The sequence below is a fragment of the Microcaecilia unicolor genome, chromosome 6 (assembly GCF_901765095.1).
Source record: "Microcaecilia unicolor chromosome 6, aMicUni1.1, whole genome shotgun sequence".
Classification (NCBI taxonomy): Eukaryota; Metazoa; Chordata; class Amphibia; order Gymnophiona; family Siphonopidae; genus Microcaecilia; species Microcaecilia unicolor.
The window spans coordinates 343,817,918-343,839,769 of record NC_044036.1 but is presented as its reverse complement, the minus strand read 5'-3'; the positions used below and the strand labels follow the sequence as shown (position 1 = coordinate 343,839,769).

The following is a 21,852-nucleotide window of genomic DNA, read 5'->3' as shown; positions in this document are numbered from 1 at the left end:
GTAAGCTCTGTTGAGCAGGGACTCTCCTTTTTGTTAACCTGTACAGCACTGCGTAACCCTAGTAGCGCTCTAGAAATGTTAAGTAGTAGTAGTACCTGTATATACTACATAAACTGCTTTGAATGTAGTTGCAAAAACCACAGAAAGGCGGTATATTTATTTTTATTTGTTGCATTTGTATCCTACATTTTCCCACCTTTTTGCATGCTCAATGTGGCTTACATGTTGCTGTTAACGGCGTTAGCCGATTCCAGTCTGAACAAATACATGGTACGAATGAATACAAGGTGATGTGGTAGATAAGGTACATGTAAGGTAGGTGTAGTTGGGGGAACTTAGAAGGGGGGGGGGGGGAGAAAGAGTCGGGTAATGTCCTTTACATTCTTTGGTTGCATTATGTCACAAGTGTATCAAGTCCCATTCTCTTCCCCTAGCATTTCCTGATGTGACATTTATCCAGTCAATATTGGGGTAACTAAAATTTGAGGCAGTAGGATAAATATCAGAAAAACTACAGGCAACAAGCCAATCCTGCTTCAGTTCCCCGTGTGCTAAGAACTGATAAAAGTTCAAAAAATAATCTCAAAGACAAAGAAGCCACTACAAAAATATATTGCAACCAAAGGGCTACAGCACATTTGATCATAGTCAAAACCAAAAGTGGAGCGAGAGAAATCTCCACTCTCCAAAACTTCAGTTGTAGCACAAATTGAAAACATGAAGTCTCGATCCAAGATGGCCGCTAAGCACTTGTGACTAGCTGCACGCTCAGATTCCTTCTACCAACATGCCTAAACGGAGAGGGAAATGTACTGCCCGAACTACCCCATTACCTCCCTCGATTCCTGGACCGATGGACCGGTTCTTGAGCCTGCAGGGGACTGCGGTACAGGTCGGGAGTGGACCCTTGATGGGCGCTGCTATTTTGGAGGAGTCGACGGCGTCCCTCGGGCTGGATACAACTTTGAGCCCCGACCACAGAGCTCCGCCCCCGCAACCGCCGATCACAAGCTCACCGCTCCAAGGAGAGCAGGGGCCGACGCAAGAACGCGCTACGACCCCGTTTGCTCTGGGGAATCGATTTCATCTTGATGAGAGCGGACGAGCTGGATCGACCGAAGTAACGGGGGAAAGAGACGATGGAAGAGAGCTAGAGGAGGAGCAGGAGGACATATTCCCAGCAGAGTTAACCAACAAACCAACAGAGGTAACTTTGGACTCCCTTTGGGAGTTAATGTCCCAGCTGGGGAAAGTATTTATTTCCCAAACAACTAAAGGGGCTCAGAAATTAAAATCTTTAGAGCAAAAAGTGGAAGAAGTTGATAATTCTCAGCAAGCTTTGGTAACTCGCATGGATAAAGTAGAACTAGAGTCAAAAAAGACTGAAAATCTTCAAATGACTATGGTTAAAGATATTTCTAATTTAAGATTGAAAGTTGAAACATATGAGAATCATATGAGAAACCTCAACTTGCGATTTGTAAATTTCCCAAGAGTTCAAATGATTCAACCATATGATATGCTGAAAAGATATTTGCGGGAAAACTTGGGAATTCCGCAGGATAATATTCCACCTTTTACTAAAGTTTATTATCTACCCAATAAACAAGTTATTCAGCAAAACCAACAGGAACAGAGACTTAAAAATTTGTCACAATTTCTAGAGACATCAGACACTGAATCAGCCACAGCGGCCACTTTGGTGGCAACTGTGGCTTTACCACATGATAAACAGTGGTTGTTCTCAATGTTTTTTAAGCATAGGGAAACCCTGTTTTTGGGTTTAAAAATTTCCTTGTTCCCTGATCTCTCTAGAGAAACCCAACGTAAGCGAAAACAGTTCCTTATTATGAGACCAGCAATTCAACAGTTGGGAGGTGTTTTCTTTCTGAGATATCCATGCAAATGTATTGTTAGGATTGACTCTGCTAAGTATGTTTTTTTAGATCCTTCTCAGCTATCGGCCTTCATTGCGTCTAAAAGAATATCTAGTAGCTTTAAAGAAAGTTAGCATTCTCTTCACAAGTACTTGATTTCCTATTTTGTATTTCCTGAATCTCCTCATAAATTAGGATCTTGGATCTCCCTTATTGTTAGGACTTGAGTATTGTATCAGAAAATATTTACCTTTTGAATAATGATTCTGATTTGGTTTTTTTTTTTTTTCTGTGATATAATACTATCCTTCAAGTTGTATCTTGAATAATTGTTTGTAAAACTTATAAATAAATAAATATATATATATAAATAAAAAAAAAAAAAGAAAACATGAGGTCTCATGTGCATTAAAATCACTGCATAATACTGAAAATTCTTGATGTGAATATTCTAGTGTTTGTAATAATGAAAAATTATTTATCTATATAATCATCTTCCCAATATAAAAGTTGATGCTTCTCATGTTACCCGACAAGGGCCTCTTGTTTCATTGATGCTGCATCAGGGGTTATCCGCATTGAACATCAGACATACAAGATGTCCATTATAGAGCAAATGCCCACATTTAAATCTGCCAGTCCCCGATGTCTCCACAATAATGAACACCTTACCTTGCCTTTAATAAAAAGCATTCCAGTGAAAGGGATCCTTTAGTGTGTTAATAAGAATACAGTGGGCTGTGCTGCATTCAGCATGTGTTGATCGTTAATGAGAATCCTCTCCACAACAGTACAGTGCAAATCATAGAAACTGTGCTGAAAAGAAAAGCAGCATTGTACCAGAGGTTCTTTCACCTTTCTTCGGATGACAATAATACGAGGCTTAAATTGCCGAGACATTTGGATAATATCAATTTCTTGAGTAGAAGTACGTGAAGTACCATTTCCCAGTCTTGGAATTTATAAGCTGACCACCCTCCAAGCACATATGACCCCACATCTTTTATGTCCCCCTGGATTTCTCTCAGAAGATGTCCACACAGCTGATTTAATCAGCATGTCCTTTAATATCCAGTTTCTACAATATACCATCCTATTTCAGCTCAATGCAAAACAGAAATCCAAGAGATGGGTCAGCTATGCTCTTTGCTGAAATTGACTAGTCGTTAAGGGATGGAGATAGCAAAAGACCCTTTCTGTGACGAAGCACTTCTGCTGAAAGGTTGCATGAAGAACTTGGTACTCAAAGTGCTGGTTTTGAAAAGGGAATCTGAACATTTCCAGTGCTTGGGGAGGATTGGTGTGTGGGTATAAGCATCCTTCAGATTCAGGGATGCAAGCCAATAATTTTAAAGCAGGAATGGCAATATAACTGCCAGAAGTTCATTTATTTATTGATTTCACCATTTATATTCTGCCCTTATTTTTTGCTACACTGCCCTTCAAGTCCGCAGAGTGAAAAGAACTACAATTCTTATAGGAAAGAGCAGGGGAAATTAGGATGGACTATATAGTTATTGATTTTTTTTTTTTTTAAACACATTCAGGGTACCAACAGGCACCACCAGCATCACCATTTTATGCTTATGCTCCAGGAAAAGCAAGCTTGAAAAGAAACCGTCTTCAAACTTATCTCCAAAGTGATTATTTCCTAGATATGAAGCATCAACTAAATGATCGCAAAGGTCTTCCTGAAGCCCATAGCATTTGCAGCTGTCTTGGCAGCCTCGGGGTGGGCACTTGCCTTTCCTCTCTACCTCTGCCCACAAAATACCTTGGCTGGTGGGGATTTCCAAGCCCTGCCAGCGCCCCTAGTATGACTCCGAGCCACCACCTACTACAATGTTCAGTTGGCCCAGGGGCTCCAGCAGTGGAGGGCTTCAGCTAACGGGGCTTGGGGATCCCTGCCAGCTACCCCAGTGATGCGCATTTCTGCAGGATGGGCCTGAGCACACCCATGGCTAGGCCACTGTGTTTTAGGCATCGTGAATTGAATGCATTTGAAAGCCACGTTCATCTAAATCTTGAAGTAGAGGTAATTTCTTCTCTAACTCCTCTCCTATGTGAATTCCAGTACCAGTTGTCAGAACAGTTCTCCCTGTACAGAATCTCTCTTCTTCTAGATGACAGAACCAGCAGAGATATCCCAATCCACATCCAGCATATTTAAATGACTTGTTTCATAGCAATATACCTGTGAAGGAGGTCTGTATATAGATTAACCTAAAGTGTACATTCTGCTACTTTAATATTATCTTTAATATGTAAAATGTGCCACTCCCTGTCCTTCCTGAATAGATTATAACCTGGAATAACTATATCCCAGTCATGGTCCTCTGTGACCACCAGTAAATCCAACTTGGTAAATCAAATCGCGAATGCAATGTGGAGTTATTTTGTTTCTGAATTTTGTCTTGTAGGAGCAGAACCAGCTTTTCAATAGGTCAAACATAGTATTATCATCAACCTTTGAACAGCCTAATCGCTATGTGAAGCTTTGGGTGAAGCTGCTGACACCGTTGATAAAGAACTTTTTCTGAAAACTGGTCAGTTTCTTTTCAGATTTGTTTTCATGTTTTATTAGATAGTGAAAGATGTAATGCACCAGAATTGTATACATGCTGATTTTATATTAAAATTGCCCAGTTGAAATGAATGACTTGGACTTCTACAAGCCTGAAGTGTCTGTAATTGCACTTTATCTGCTGAACACTTTCAATGACCAGGACTGGCTGTGTAAGAGTCTCGGGCTCTGGTAGTTCTTGAGTTCTGCCAAAAGGTCCAGGTTTTCAGGATATCCCTTGTGCATGTAACTTTGTCTTTCATGTACATTCATTAGGAATAACCTGACCTATGGGCAGCCCAGGACAGGGCGTGAAGGCTCTAGAGGACCATTTGTTTGACCAAGTATGGCATATCTTATGTTTCCTTTAGGAGTCAGGACTGTAAAAACAGTCAAACTGAGGCTAATATTTTTCCTTTACATGAGAGGCCCAATAATTGAATGATTCTTTTTTAAAAATCAAGTTAAGTTTTCTTTTTATTTAAAAAGCATCTGTAAAATGCCTCACAGACTGTACATAAGTCATTATAGCAATCTTTTGATTTGGCTGCTGGAAAGATCCTCTTTAGTTCTGTAGTAGCAGGGCAACTGCAGCTAAAACCCACTTGGCTGACTTTTCTTTTGTCTTTAAATTGAAGGTCCAGACATAGGTGGGGCCTCGCGTTCGTGTTTTGTATACTGGGCACTCATAAATATTCTTTGTTTCTTGCCGATCCACAGGTATGGCCTTGATGAAAATGACGGGCATGGTGGGCATTAACTCTTTAAGGCGTGCATCAGCAATCGCGCCACTTTGAGTATCCCAGCGAGCACCTGCAAGAGTCCAAACACCGACATCATCTTACCACACTTATGACTTGAAATCTTGGGCTAAACATCAAACGCTTTTCCTCGTCTGTTCTTGGTGTTCACCACTCACCAGTCTCTAACTAGAAACTGCAAGCAGCAGCTACCTTAGCAATGAGCATAGCTGATTTGAACACACAGCTTACGGTTAAAGACCTGATCTGTTTTCATCTTATCTCCTGACTAATATTTCTGGCTACTACATCCCTGAGAAAGTAATTTTAAAGAGAAGTAAATTCACTGGAGCTGCAGGTCATGACAGGGTTATTGTAAAACGTTAAGCAAACACTGTTGGACTGAAGTAAGGAACATAGAAATGCAGCAGCTCTAGCGGGCCTAAGAGCTGCAGCAAAAACCAGATGGTTGCTGCTGGCCTTTTTTGTTATCGAATGACCTGTATTTTAACAGTGCTGTTTACATTCACTACCTAATTTTAGGTCTAAAATAAAAAATATATTAAAAAACCTTCCAGCTTGTAGAAATAGCGCCTGCAGGTTTAAAGTGGTGAGAGGCTGGACTTTCTTACAGCATGCTGGGACTTGCCACCATAAATGAAAGCATTTCACAGGGGCTGCAACTTAATGAGCCATGGCTTTTTTTTTTTTTTTTTTTTAAGACAAAAGAAGTGGAGTAGATAGATAAAAGTTGAAACCAGATGATTCTTTATTATATTCAGCAATTGTAAACATGGAAAAGCCCGACACAGCTGTGTTTCTGCTTCAGGGGTTAATGTCTTCCTTACACTGTAGTATAAGCATGAGCTTAACTAGCTCTCAATGTTGCGTCAAAGAGATACAGTTAGACCCGGCTGATTAAAAGATTTTTTTTGTTGGTTTTAAGTCCGTTATTGATGGCCATGTTTTAAATAGCCAGTAAGTAACAATACAAATTGAATGGCGTTAACTGATAGCATACCATAGCAAGATTTATTGGCACTCTCTATATGGCCATCTTTTACTCGGGTAGTTTATCACATCCTTTTTAATTTTTTTATACAATCATTTAGCCTCAAGTATCTCCCAACACATTTTTTAGATGTAATATTAGATACAGATCCTTAACTACAGCAGCATGGACAAGCATCTCTTTTGAGTGTTTTTTGATCTCTAATTTTTTATCTTCAGTAGCGTTTTGACTCGCTGAGTTTGCATACAAAAGAATTAATGTATACAGAACCAGTTTTTGATTCCACTTCCCAACACTTGTTCATATTATACCAGGTACGTTTCTTTATGTTGGACGGAGCATACTATATTCATGTATCTCATGTTTTGCTGAAAAACTTTGAAGACTGCGTAATACCAATGATTGCCTCATAAACAGTTTAGTTTACATATGATAATATTATTAACCGATGATACCACTATTCGTGTTTTGACCCATAAATATGAACTGTATAGACCACATTTCCTCACCGACTGTTGATATTTCTCCGGTGTTCCAATACATTGTTAATTTTTTTAAGGCATTTATTTATTGTTTTTATTTCTGTTTTTAGAGATTTAACCCCTGAAGTAGGCACATGTCTGTGCTGAAACACAGCTGTGTCGGGCTTTTCCATGTTTCCAGCTGCTCATTATAATAAAGAATCATCTGGTTCCAACTTTTATCTATCTACTCCACTTCTTTTGACTTGCCTTTGGTTTGTTCCATTCGTGGAGGTTTGTTTCCTTCTTTCTTTTGCTTTTTTTAAATTAGTAGCTTGAACAATGTTCTTATATGCATTTCCCTTAAAAACCAAAGCAAATCAAGGTAGGGCTGCACCCAGCTTGACAGCTTTGTGGTTATTTGTCCTGCCTGTTTATAGAGAAAGTGAGGTTGCTTTCCTGTAATGGTGTTGTTGACGCTTAAGCTCTGTAATAGACTGAGAGGATTTGCATACATGCTCAGGTAAACCTAGCTCTGAGAGAGCAGGTGAGATGGTATAACTCGTGTGTGTGTCAAGGTGACCACACTTTATATTGAACAAAGTACAATTATTTTAATTTCATTAAAAGACTGCTAGTTATAGTTAATTTTACGAAGCTAAAATAAGTGATCAACTGTAACAAATATTGCAGTACAGTTGCAAAGACTGAAGAGTAAGTAATAGTTTACAAAACTATGACAGTTACTGTTTTCTCATTTTCAGTATTCTGATTCCTCCATTATTGTAATTTAAGAAGCTTCCTTCACAAACATGACTTTATTTTAGCTTTATTACAAGTTACCCGACGTGGCCACGTTTCGCCCTCAGGCTGCGTCAGGGGTAAAAAAACTATAAAATAAAAATACATAATGAATAAAACATAAACATCACATTGAATATTTGATAATAAAACATATCTAAAAACACTATCACATCATATAAAATAAAAACAGATCAAATCTAAAAACATAATACAATAAAATATAATATCAAATCAATATCAGTTAAAAACATTCAGATTAAATGTGCATGCAATAAAATAATAATTTTAATACAAGACATGATATCAACAAAAAATAATAATATCAACACTAAATGTATATCAACAGAATTGCATAGGACAGAAAGGTGGAGATATACAACACTAAAATAACTGAATGACCGTACATACTAAATATCACCTACCTAATAGGGGTAAAAAGCAAAGTGAACCCCTAAAAGTAGTCATACAACCACCTAAAAAATACAAAATAAAATAAATAAATAAAATCTCACAATGCTTGGCCTCAATTGCCGTCTTTTACGCACATTCAATGATCTAAAAATATTGAAATTAATATTCACTTTGTTAAAAAGTAAGAATCAGTGGATTTCCATGTTGTAATAGATAGCAACTCAAATCAATAGACATCATACTGTTCTGTGACAATCACATATATCCTGATGATCATCAGTATTTTATTTATTTATTTTATTTTGTATTTTTTAGGTGGTTGTATGACTACTTTTAGGGGTTCACTTTGCTTTTTACCCCTATTAGGTAGGTGATATTTACCCTGTTTCCCCGAAAGTAAGACATCCCCCCAAAATAAGACCTAGTAGAGGTTTTCCTGAATTGGTAGATATAAGGCCTCCCCCAAAAGTAAGACCTAGCAAATTTTTGTTTGAAAGCAGGGCTGCCGAGAGCCGGACAAGGCCGCCCCCCCACCCGAGGTCGCCGGGCCCCCCTCCACCCACCCTCCGTCGCTCCCGGAACTAACCTTAAACGCCTCCTTTCACCTTCGCAGCAAGCAGCAGCAGGGCAGACCTCTCCTTCCTTCCGTGTCCCGCCCTCGCAGACATTACGTCAGGCGAGGGCGGGACACGGAAGGAAGGAGTGGCCTGTCCTGCTGCTGCTTGCTGCAAAGGTGAAAGGAGACGTTTAAGGTTAGTTCCGGGAGCAACGGAGGGAGGGCGGGCGGGCCAACCCCGATGTTTCCCCGAAAAATAAGACAGCCCCTGAAAATAAGACCTAGCGCATTTTGGGGGGCAAAAATTAATATAAGACAGTGTCTTATTTTCGGGGAAACACGGTAGTATGTACGGTCATTCAGTTATTTTAGTGTTGTATATCTCCACCTTTCTGTCCTATGCAGTTCTGTTGATATACATTTAGTGTTGATATTATTATTTTTTGTTGATATCATGTCTTGTATTAAAATTATTATTGTATTGCATGCACATTTAATCTGAATGTTTTTAACTGATATTGATTTGATATTATATTTTCTTGTATTATGTTTTTAGATTTGATCTGTTTTTATTTTATATGATGTGATAGTGTTTTTAGATACGTTTTATTATCAAATATACAATGTGATGTTTGTTTTATTCATTATGTATTTTTATTTTGTAGGTTTTTTTTTTACCCCTGACGCAGCCTGAGGGCGAAACGTGGCCACGTCGGGTAACTTGTAATAAACCACTTCTGTTACCCTCCTGTTTTATTTTTTTGTCTTTTTTGATCTGCTTTTTTTCTTTTGATTTGCTATTTCTGTGGCAGCTCTTTGCCTTTTTTTGTTTGTTTTAGCTTTAACAACTTTCTGAATTATATTCAGGCAGTCATTCTTTTTTTCTAAATCTTTTAAGTGTAAGAAACCAAAGTTGTTGTTTTTTTTTACTTCTACAAAGCAAAGCATCCATGAATCTGCTTCTTACTGCTGTGATGGAGACTAAAATATATTTGTTAGCATTATTGCAGGGTGTTTGTTGTTCACACTGCATTAAAATATATTTTTTTAAAATCACAAAGCTTATTAACGTAATTAAAAATGGCAGATAAAGACAAGCATAGCCCAAACATTCTGGCCAGATAGGTGGATAGGGTTGTACCTGCTGCTTTGTGCAGATAAGGGGAAGTTTCCCCCATGTAGCATCAAAACAAATTGCCAGTCCCCTCTGTCATCAACAGGAACAGTCAGTACTGCTTTCCCTCCCACCCTGCCTTACTGGTCCCTCTAACTGCCCAGCTAAACGTTCATCTTGATCAACACAAAATCACCCTCCAGATATGTGGGTTTATGCTCACCTACCAGCAGATGGAGATAGAACAAGTGGTTTGATGACATAATCCCACAAAGAGTCCTGTATATCCCTCACACACCTAGTATTTGTTTCCAGCAGATGGTAGCAACCTTTGTCTGCTGAATTGGCGGACTTTTGCTTGTTGGAGCCTGACGAGGGCTGCAAGGCTGAGATTGAGCCACAGGAGCCTTGCCGGTTCCACAGACCACTGGGAGAGAAGCACCAGTTCGTGTATGTGCTCCTGAAGCCTGCCGCCGTGGCAGTTGAAGGAGATTTTAGGGGTGGAGCAACGATCCTTGTCTACAGACTTGCGGCTGTTCCCTCTCTGAATGTCCAACTTGTGCAGGTTGCTGGGCTCTGCAATAGCAGTGGTCTACAAATTGTTCTCCCCCAGTTGTGCTGAAACAGGGTCCTGGGGGGAGGGAGCAGTGGATGCGGTCATTGGAGTCGATGGCTGTGAGGCCATGCGGTTGGATGGCAAAGTTTCCCCAGAGGCAGCTGTAGAAACTGGCTGCAGGAAACCGAGACTCGCTGTGCTCAGCTTTGCCTTCTGTTTTTTTCTTTTTTTTTTTTTCCAGTGGTACTTTTCTGCTGAGATTTTTCTTTTTCCTGAGAGGGGAGAGCTGTGTCCAACCAGGCGCGGCTGAAGAAAAAACTGAAGGCAGAGGGAGCATACCGGTCTCAGGAACTCCCATACATGCCTAGTAAACCTAAAGGCTTACTTTTAGCTAGGGGAGAGAACAGACGTGCAGGATCAGTCTGAGGATTTCACCATCAAGTGTGCCTGCATCTCCCCTGGAAAAAAGTGAGTCTATCTTGGATTATCTTTGACAATTTCCTAGATTACCTTTTTATACCTAGTTTATATTATATACATTCTTATCAAATGCTAGGAGTGCTGCTGCTGTGTATCTCCTTGGGGGGAGGGGAAGACATCTTAAGGTTGAAATTAACAAGTAAAATGGTGGTAGCAATATTGTTGGATTAATCTTGCGTTGACAACTGCCCTGTTCGTGATGCCAGTGCTTAATCGTGAAGGAATGTGACCTGCATGGAGTGGCAGGTATAACTCTGGCCACCTTTTTGGGAAAACTGGATGGATTGTACAGGTCTTTATCTGCCATCTTTTACATGCTTACCTTCCATGAAGAGCCCATGAGTATATGCTCCTTCTCTGGGTGCACTTGTCATATCTTCCCGTGCTTTCTTAGTGACTTCCACAGAAAGACACATTTTATCAAGTGGCCATTCATTCTTCCTAGCCATAGTCTGCATGATAGCAGTAAGAAAGGACTGTGGATTAAAGAAGCCAGCTAGCCACACAGTATTAGGCAATGCAAAGTCTGATGTCCAGGCATCTAGTTCCTGCGTAAAGAAATACAACACACCATTGGATTAATGAGGAAGAGGAATGATTGTTTGTTTGTTTTTTTTTTCCTGGTAGTATAGAAAGTTTTCATGACCCTCCTGATTTTCCCATATTGCATATATATCAGACTGACTGGTTTCTGATATTTAAACAAAATGTAATATTAGACAAAACACAGTTTTAATATTATTACTTCATTTATTTAAGGAACAAATATCACTCATGTGATATAGGTGTTGGTGTTCAAGTTATTGTGTGATCATTCTCCACCAAGCTAGTACTTTGAAGGTTTATACCCCTTCTCGCACTGAGATCTTAGAATCAAAATTTGCATAAGGTACCATCTTTTCGTCAAGTGAGTCTTAATATGTATAGGGAGAAGAAGATTTTTATGATTGCAGCACATAAATTATGGAACAGTTTGCTGCAGCACTTGTGGGATTCTCAACTGATTCTCCCGTCCAGGAAGCAGTTAAAGTCATTTTTATTCTAGCAAGCTTTCACTACCGTGTAACGTTCATAGGTAGTGATTTGTTTGAATATGCAGTTAATGTGTTGGCTTTATTTTGAATTTTATGTTTCTATGTGAAAATTATTATGGATGTGACTTTGTAAACCACCCAGAATTTTGAGGACTGTTCTCTTATCGGTCAAGTTCCATTTGGAACGCACTTCCAATGCAAATCCGTTCTGAGATGAACTATGTGAATCTATGTAAAAAACTTAAACCTTTCTTGTTTGGTAAATTTTAATTGTACGTCAAGGTTGTACGTATTTTTGTAATTCCTCATTTTGTCCGAGTTATCTTTTTGTTAACCACCTTGAACCTCCTGTTGGGACTAGTGCGGTCTATAAAGTTCCCCCAATTGACCAATTTTAATTGATAATTTAGGTTTGGCTGGTGAGAGGAAGTGACGTTATCAACCAAGACGGTCATCTGAGCAATGAGCTTCGCATAGCCCGATATAATCTTCTCGCGTATCTTCTTAATATTTAGCCATCAGCGTAAGAGGCTTACCTTAAAACTCATTGGAATTTCCCATGAGCCACCTGATATAAAAAGTGGGCACCCTCTGCTCAACGACTTATCAAAAAACTGCCTCCACATATTGCGTGTTGAGCAAGATGGTGACTACAGAGGCAATGCCAGGCCTGGAATTACCCCAGTTCCAGGAAAGCAGGTCCCCAACTGTCTTGGCATTAGCGGAACCTATGATGGAGTTTTGCCACCTACTTGAAGAAATCAAGATGGTCTTGAAAAGGTAGTTTGGTCTGAACTTACCACATTGGCAGCAGACTTGCGCGGCGAAATAGCCAAACTGGATCACAGAATGGTGGATACTGAAACACTCCTTGAACTTCAAGAAGCAATCGCATCCCTAAATGCATCTCTGCATGAACACAAATCTTCTGGGTTCTACCTGTTAGACAAGGTGGAGGAAAGATTGCAGCTGGAGGAGCACCCCAGAAATGGTGGAATATAAGAAGCGTGAGACTAGTAGTTCAACACTACCGGAGTGGAGGAGTAGTCTAGTGCTTAGTCTTATCATCCAGAGATGCCAGGTTCAAATCCCAGTGCTGCTCCTTATGATCTTGGGCAAGTCACTCAGCCCTCATTTGCCTTAGATTGTGAGTCCTCCAGGGACAGGGAAATATCCAGTATGTACCTGAATGTCCTCCAGGGACAGGGAAATATCCAGTATGTACCTGAATGTAACTCACCTTGAGCTACTACTGAAAAAGGTGGGCGCAAAATCTAAATAAATAAACTCCTTCCAAACACACTCCTTACAGAACCTGCGCAGTCTATTGCTCCAGATAGATGGTAATATACTTTTGCCCTCACTTTTTACTTGGAAGGGAAATTACAACGGATCATAACTTTGGAAGACGCCATGAAACTATTTCCTGACATAGCTCCCACCTCACAGAGGCCTACTATTCCATCCTGTGCAAGACCCATAGCAACACAGTTTCTTCAGGCTCGAGTGAAATGGCAGCAGGTGTCCCAGACTAAAGGGTGCTTGACCCGCCTGACCTCAGGAGTGCAACTTTCAGGTGCCAATGCTATGTGACTGGCTGTAGCAGTGGGTAGAACTCTGCTTCTCCTTAGTATATCTCTGCCTTTGAGGTCCCGGTTTTGGTGAGGACCTATATTGAACACCTCCTGATTTTTTTTTATGATGGCCCAGTATGGCTGTTAGATCAATCATCTGTTTTGACAGATTTTTGTAAGCATACAGTGGTGGAAATAAGTATTTGATCCCTTGCTGATTTTGTAAGTTTGCCCACTGACAAAGACATGAGCAGCCCATAATTGAAGGGTAGGTTATTGGTAACAGTGAGAGATAGCACATCACAAATTAAATCCGGAAAATCACATTGTGGAAAGTATATGAATTTATTTGCATTCTGCAGAGGGAAATAAGTATTTGATCCCCCACCAACCAGTAAGAGATCTGGCCCCTACAGACCAGGTAGATGCTCCAAATCAACTCGTTACCTGCATGACAGACAGCTGTCGGCAATGGTCACCTGTGTGAAAGACACCTGTCCACAGACTCAGTGAATCAGTCAGACTCTAACCTCTACAAAATGGCCAAGAGCAAGGAGCTGTCTAAGGATGTCAGGGACAAGATCATACACCTGCACAAGGCTGGAATGGGCTACAAAACCATCAGTAAGACGCTGGGCGAGAAGGAGACAACTGTTGGTGCCATAGTAAGAAAATGGAAGAAGTACAAAATGACTGTCAATCGACAAAGATCTGGGGCTCCACGCAAAATCTCACCTCGTGGGGTATCCTTGACCATGAGGAAGGTTAGAAATCAGCCTACAACTACAAGGGGGGAACTTGTCAATGATCTCAAGGCAGCTGGGACCACTGTCACCACGAAAACCATTGGTAACACATTACGACATAACGGATTGCAATCCTGCAGTGCCCGCAAGGTCCCCCTGCTCCGGAAGGCACATGTGACGGCCCGTCTGAAGTTTGCCAGTGAACACCTGGATGATGCCGAGAGTGATTGGGAGAAGGTGCTGTGGTCAGATGAGACAAAAATTGAGCTCTTTGGCATGAACTCAACTCGCCGTGTTTGGAGGAAGAGAAATGCTGCCTATGACCCAAAGAACACCGTCCCCACTGTCAAGCATGGAGGTGGAAATGTTATGTTTTGGGGGTGTTTCTCTGCTAAGGGCACAGGACTACTTCACCGCATCAATGGGAGAATGGATGGGGCCATGTACCGTACAATTCTGAGTGACAACCTCCTTCCCTCCGCCAGGGCCTTAAAAATGGGTCGTGGCTGGGTCTTCCAGCACGACAATGACCCAAAACATACAGCCAAGGCAACAAAGGAGTGGCTCAGGAAGAAGCACATTAGGGTCATGGAGTGGCCTAGCCAGTCACCAGACCTTAATCCCATTGAAAACTTATGGAGGGAGCTGAAGCTGCGAGTTGCCAAGCGACAGCCCAGAACTCTTAATGATTTAGAGATGATCTGCAAAGAGGAGTGGACCAAAATTCCTCCTGACATGTGTGCAAACCTCATCATCAACTACAGAAGACGTCTGACCGCTGTGCTTGCCAACAAGGGTTTTGCCACCAAGTATTAGGTCTTGTTTGCCAGAGGGATTAAATACTTATTTCCCTCTGCAGAATGCAAATAAATTCATATACTTTCCACAATGTGATTTTCCGGATTTAATTTGTGATGTGCTATCTCTCACTGTTACCAATAACCTACCCTTCAATTATGGGCTGCTCATGTCTTTGTCAGTGGGCAAACTTACAAAATCAGCAAGGGATCAAATACTTATTTCCACCACTGTATGCCTGGTCTTTAATATTTTTTTCAGGCTTTATTTATGATGATCTCATTCCTCTAAGATGTACCATGTTTTTGGTGTGCTTTACCATCATTACTGTTTCGTGAAGGGTGGGAGGAGGGGAAGGCTCACCTGGGGGGGAGGGGGGGGATACGTCTAGATGTACAAGTTAAAACCTAGTGTTTGCCTTTTTTTTTTTTTTTTACATATGTTTGTGGAAGAGTCATTCTTATTCTGTAACTTTCCAAGAGTGATACCACTTTTATGTCTCTCAATGCTAGGGATTTGAATATTCTTGTCAAGCACCATTTGCTATTTAAATAGGCAGAGTGATTGAATGCTGATGTTACTTTATACAGGAGACCTATTTACTTCCCAGGCTTGAGTGGATCCTCTTGCATAAAAGCTATGCTGAAATACACTTACTCTAATAAATCAAGTAATAAGACCAAACAAAGGGGTGGGAATTTTGCTGGCCTGTTGTGCTGAGTAAATACAAAATGAGCTGATAAAGTACAACTGTATCGTATTTAATAAAGTAAATGTGCTATTTACAGTGGGGGAAATAAGTATTTGATCCCTTGCTGATTTTGTAAGTTTGCCCACTGACAAAGACATGAGCAGCCCATAATTGAAGGGTAGGTTATTGGTAACAGTGAGAGATAGCACATCACAAATTAAATCCGGAAAATCACATTGTGGAAAGTATATGAATTTATTTGCATTCTGCAGAGGGAAATAAGTATTTGATCCCTCTGGCAAACAAGACCTAATACTTGGTGGCAAAACCCTTGTTGGCAAGCACAGCGGTCAGACGTCTTCTGTAGTTGATGATGAGGTTTGCACACATGTCAGGAGGAATTTTGGTCCACTCCTCTTTGCAGATCATCTCTAAATCATTAAGAGTTCTGGGCTGTCGCTTGGCAACTCGCAGCTTCAGCTCCCTCCATAAGTTTTCAATGGGATTAAGGTCTGGTGACTGGCTAGGCCACTCCATGACCCTAATGTGCTTCTTCCTGAGCCACTCCTTTGTTGCCTTGGCTGTATGTTTTGGGTCATTGTCGTGCTGGAAGACCCAGCCACGACCCATTTTTAAGGCCCTGGCGGAGGGAAGGAGGTTGTCACTCAGAATTGTACGGTACATGGCCCCATCCATTCTCCCATTGATGCGGTGAAGTAGTCCTGTGCCCTTAGCAGAGAAACACCCCCAAAACATAACATTTCCACCTCCATGCTTGACAGTGGGGACGGTGTTCTTTGGGTCATAGGCAGCATTTCTCTTCCTCCAAACACGGCGAGTTGAGTTCATGCCAAAGAGCTCAATTTTTGTCTCATCTGACCACAGCACCTTCTCCCAATCACTCTCGGCATCATCCAGGTGTTCACTGGCAAACTTCAGACGGGCCGTCACATGTGCCTTCCGGAGCAGGGGGACCTTGCGGGCACTGCAGGATTGCAATCCGTTATGTCGTAATGTGTTACCAATGGTTTTCGTGGTGACAGTGGTCCCAGCTGCCTTGAGATCATTGACAAGTTCCCCCCTTGTAGTTGTAGGCTGATTTCTAACCTTCCTCATGATCAAGGATACCCCACGAGGTGAGATTTTGCGTGGAGCCCCAGATCTTTGTCGATTGACAGTCATTTTGTACTTGTTCCATTTTCTTACTATGGCACCAACAGTTGTCTCCTTCTCGCCCAGCGTCTTACTGATGGTTTTGTAGCCCATTCCAGCCTTGTGCAGGTGTATGATCTTGTCCCTGACATCCTTAGACAGCTCCTTGCTCTTGGCCATTTTGTAGAGGTTAGAGTCTGACTGATTCACTGAGTCTGTGGACAGGTGTCTTTCATACAGGTGACCATTGCCGACAGCTGTCTGTCATGCAGGTAACGAGTTGATTTGGAGCATCTACCTGGTCTGTAGGGGCCAGATCTCTTACTGGTTGGTGGGGGATCAAATACTTATTTCCCTCTGCAGAATGCAAATAAATTCATATACTTTCCACAATGTGATTTTCCGGATTTAATTTGTGATGTGCTATCTCTCACTGTTACCAATAACCTACCCTTCAATTATGGGCTGCTCATGTCTTTGTCAGTGGGCAAACTTACAAAATCAGCAAGGGATCAAATACTTATTTCCCCCACTGTATGCTCCCAGTCATGATCAAGGAGATTTCTTTAACCATATTTCCAAAATGTTATCGAAGCATGTGGAGGGTAGTCTATTACTTGGGGGTGACTAACCTCATCCTTGATCCCAAGTTAGATAATACAGCCCCGGTTGTTACGTATGCACATGCTGACAGGGTGAAGTTACGACGATTCCTTTGGCAGTGGGGCCTACTAGATTTATACATAGGTGTTGCTAGGAGGTGACAAGTGCCACCTAAGCCAAAATCAGACGGCCCTAAGCTGGTCTGGCTGGGATTGGTGGAACTAGCACCAGGGTGCATTGCTGCTCCATTTTCTCTCAATTGGGCTAGGCCGTGCAAATTCTGTGCTGCTCTTTGAATCACAAGGCTCTGTGTCTGCGGAGCCATGCACAGTTCAAACATCATCTATTTCAACCATGGTATGACCTGCGCAGGGCTCCGTAGACACAGCCCCACGGTTCAAAGAGCAGCACAGAAATCACGCGTCTCGGCCCTGATGAGAAGATGGAGCTGCTATGCATCCTGATCGTAGCAGGTTGTTGAATGGGCTGCGGGAGAAGGGGAGCAAGGTAGAAACTGGATGGCAATATGGGGGGGGGGGGGGGGGAAGGGGAGTGGGAGAGACTGGATTGTACTTGGGGGGGTGTGGAGAACAGAGCAGTAGCTAGATGTGACTGCTCATGGGGGTGGAAGGAACACTGCAGAAGCTGGATATGACTAGGAGGGGGGAGGGGAACAAGGCAAAAACTAAATGGCATTAGGATAGGGAGGGGAACATGGCAGAACCTGGATGTGACTTGAGGGGTAGTGAAGGGAACAGAGCATTAGATGGTTGTGATTGGTGGTGGTATTGGGGAGCACAGTAAAAGCTGGATGTGACTAGGAAGGGAACAGAGTAGAAGCTGGATGGGGACTAGGAGGGGAGAAGGGGAACACATTGTATTTCCAACATTTAACTCATATTGTAAGCCACACTGAACCCGCAAAAAGGTGGGAAAATGTGGGATACAAATGCAATAAATAAATAAATTGGGACTTGGTAGTTGAATGAGTGTGTGTTGGGTACAGAATAGGAAATTATAGATGGGAGAGGCTGGGAATTTGGAGGGGGATTGTGTGTTTATTTATTTGTGGCTTGATATACTACTACTACTACTACTTAACATTTCTAGAGCGCTACTAGGGTTACGCAGCGCTGTACAATTTAACAAAGAGAGACAGTCCCTGCTCAAAGAGCTTACAATCTAAGAGACAAGTGAACGGTTGGTCCGATAGGGGCAGTCAAATTGGGGCAGTCTGGATTCACTGAACGGTAAGGGTTAGGTGCCGAACGCAGCATTGAAGAGGTGGGCTTTAAGCAAAGACTTGAATACGGGCAGGGAGGGGGCTTGGCGTAAGGGTTCAGGAAGGTTGTTCCAAGCATAGGGTGAGGCGAGGCAGAATGAGCGGAGCCTGGAGTTGGCGGTGGTGGAGAAGGGTACTGAGAGGAGGGATTTATCCTGTGAACGGAGGTTACGGGCGGGAACGTAAGGGGAGATGAGGGTAGAGAGGTAGTGAGGGGCAGCAAACTGAGTGCATTTGTAGATATACCGCCTTTTAACTGGCATTTGTAGATATACCGCCTTTTAACTGGCAAGCACAGCAAAGCTGTATATATTGCTTATAATAATTTTGAAATTAAAAGAAAAGAACTACAATAATTTTGACAGGAAAGATAATACAGACATTCATACAAGAGACATATATTGTATCGAAACACAACAGTGCATTTAGTTTCTTTTTACTTTCCCAAGAACCATAAACCCCATCCACCTCAATCACTGCCTGTTGGAAAAAAAAACATGTCTTCAACAGGGATTTAAAGGTCTTTAAGATGAATTCACCACGCAGGGATAAAGAATTCCACAAGTGAGGCATGATGACGAAAAAAGCTGAAGAGTAACTTCAAGATAAGCAAAACGAGGTCAATTTACTGATAAAGCACTCTTGCTTACATGCAGCTAGCTGCAGGGAGAAACTAAAATTATGCTCATGACAGCAAATGTAGGAAATCTGAAGGCTAGCAGGGCCATCTTACAGGCCTAGTATAGGGAGGAATATACAGGATAAAGAATGCACATTATCCCCTTCAACTTCTAAGCAGCTTGTAGATCCGATGAAAAAACACAAGTACCTGTATACAAATGCTAGAAGCCTAAAAAATAAGATGGGAGAGTTAGAATATATAGCACTAAATGATGAGGTAGATATAATAGGCATCTCAGAGACTTGGTGGAAAGAGGACAATCAATGGGACACTGTTAACAAGGTACAAATTGTATTGCAATGATAGAATCAAATTGGAGGAGGGGGGGGGGGGTTGAGCTCTATGTTAAAGAGGGAATTGAGTCAAATAAAATAAACATTTCACATGAAACAGCAGCGTGGAGTCATTATGGATAGAAATTCCATGTATGAAGGGAAAGAGTACTCTTATAGGGCTTTACTACCATCTGCTGGGACAGAATGAATAGACAGATAAATGTTTACAGAGAGTAGGAAGGCTGGCAAAATGGGCAACACTTCAATTACCCCAATATTGACTGGATAAATGTTACATCAGGGAGATAAACGACTGCTTCTTGGAGAAACTGATCCAGGAACCGACAAGAGGGGGAGCCATTTTGTATCTGGTCCTTGGTGGCGTGCAGGGCATAGTGCAAGAGGTCGCGGTGTTGGGTCCCCTGTGAAACGGTGATCATAACATGATAAAGTTTGAGCTTCTATCTAGATGAACCCGCAAAGGAAATCTACTGTAGCTGCATATAATTTTCGAAAGGGTGACTAGAATAAAATGAGGGAAATGGTTAAAAAGAAAACTAAAAGGATTGGCTGCAAAGGCTAGGACATTATTCAAAAATACCATCTTGGAAGCCCAGTCCAGATGCATTCCACAAATTTGCAAAGGTGGAAAGAAGAGAAAACGTCAGCCAGCATGGTTAAAAGTTGAAGTAAAAGAGGCCATTACAGCCAAAAGATTGCCGTTCAATGAATGGAAAAAGGACCCAAATGAAGAAAAGAAGAAGCAACATAAGCACTGGCAAGTCATATGCAAAGCAATAATAAAGGCTAAAAGAGAATATGAAGAGAAACTTGCCGCAGATGCAAAAACTCACAGTAACAAATTTTTCAGGTACATCAGAAACAGAAAGCCTGTGAGGGAATCTGTGGGACCATTAGATCACGAAGGAGCAAAATGGGTACTCGGGGAGGACAAGGCCATAGCGGAGAAACTGAATGAATTCTTTGCTTCGGTCTTTATGGAAGATGTAAGAGATCTGCCTGTACTGGAAATGATTTTCAAGGGTGATGATGCGGAGGAACTGAAAGAAATCTCTGTGAACCTGGAAGATGTACTGAGCCAAACTGACAAAGAGTGGGAAATCACCTGGAGCAGATTGCATACATCCAAGGATACTCAAAGAACTCAAGCATGAAATTGCTGATCTGCTGTTAGTAATATGTAACCTGTCGTTAAATTTGTCTGTAGTACCTGAAGATTGGATGGAGGGTGGCCAGTGTGACACCGATTTTTAAAAAAGGGTTCCAGGGATGATCCTGGAAATTACAGACCAGCAAGCCTGATGTCAGTGCTGGGCAAAATAGTGGAAACTATTATAAAGAATAAAATTACGGAACACATAGACAAACATGGTTTAATGGAACAGAGTCAGCATGGGTTCAACCAAGGGAAGCCTCACCTCACCAATTTGCTTCATTTCTTTGAAGTTGTGAATAAACATGTGGATAAAGGTGAGCTGGGTGATGTAGGATATCTAGACTTTTGTAGAAAGCTTTTGAGAAAGTTCCTCATGAAAAACTCCTGAGAAAATTAAAGAGTCATGGGATAGGAGGCAATGTTCTGTTGTGGATTTGGAATTGGTTATTAGACAGAAAACAAAGGGTAGGGTTAAATGAGGAGGAGGAGGGTGAACAGTGGAGTGACGCAGGGATCAGTACTGGGACTGGTGCTATTTAACATTTATAAATGATATGGAAATCGGAACGACGAGTGAGGTGATTAAATCTGCAGATGACACAAAACTATTCAACGCTGTTAAAACATGTGCGGACTGTGAAATATTGCAGGAAGACCTTAGGAAATTGGAAGACTGGGCATCCAAATGCAGATGAAATTTAATGTGGATAAATGCAAGGTGATGCACATTGGAATTAATAATCCGAATCATAGTTACCTGATTCTAGGGTCCGCCTTTGGGTCAGCACTCAAGAAAAAGATCTACGCTGAAATTGTTTGTTGAATGTGCAGTGGCAGCCAAAAAAGCAAACAGGATACTAGCAATTATTAGAAAAGGGATGGTGAATAAGACCGAAAATATGATAATGCCTTTGTATTGCGCCATGGTGTGACCACACCTTGAGTACTGGGTTCATTTCTGGTCGCAGTATCTCAAAAAAGATATAGCAGAATTAGAAAAGGTTCACAGAAGAGTGACCAAAATGATAAAGGGGATGGAACTCCTCTCATATGAGGAAAGGCTAAAGAGGTTAGGGCTATTCAGCTTGGAAAGATGGATGGGTAAGGGGAGATATGATTGAGGTCTACAAAATTCTGAGTGGTGTAGAATGAGTAGAAGTAAATCGATTTTTTTTTTACTCGTTCCAAAACTACAAAGACTAGTGGAAACTCAAGGAAGTTACATGGACATACTTATAAGAGGAAATATTTTTTTCCCTCAACG

The 21,852-nt window shown here is 41.5% G+C and overlaps 2 protein-coding genes across 4 annotated transcripts in view; one reads left to right on the top strand and one right to left on the bottom strand.

Moving 5' to 3' along the window:
* Positions 1–5,764, top strand: part of PGS1 (phosphatidylglycerophosphate synthase 1) — a 50,689-nt gene extending 44,925 nt beyond the window's left edge. Inside the window, exons 9-10 of one of the 2 annotated variants that reach the window (XM_030208643.1) lie at positions 4,298–4,423; positions 5,161–5,764. In XM_030208643.1, the coding sequence (XP_030064503.1) occupies positions 4,298–4,417 (120 nt within the window). In that variant the 3' untranslated portion in view covers positions 4,418–4,423; positions 5,161–5,764. Of the gene's footprint in view, positions 1–4,297; positions 4,424–5,160 lie in introns of those variants that run through there. The other variant, XM_030208644.1, reaches the window with a different exon arrangement.
* Positions 4,876–21,852, bottom strand: part of DNAH17 (dynein axonemal heavy chain 17) — a 239,744-nt gene continuing 222,767 nt past the window's right edge. For both annotated transcript variants that reach the window (XM_030208642.1, XM_030208641.1), the window contains 2 exons: positions 10,897–11,122; positions 4,876–5,253 (listed from right to left, as the gene is read on the bottom strand). In XM_030208642.1, the coding sequence (XP_030064502.1) occupies positions 5,006–5,253; positions 10,897–11,122 (474 nt within the window). In that variant the 3' untranslated portion in view covers positions 4,876–5,005. The remainder of the gene's footprint in view (positions 5,254–10,896; positions 11,123–21,852) is intronic.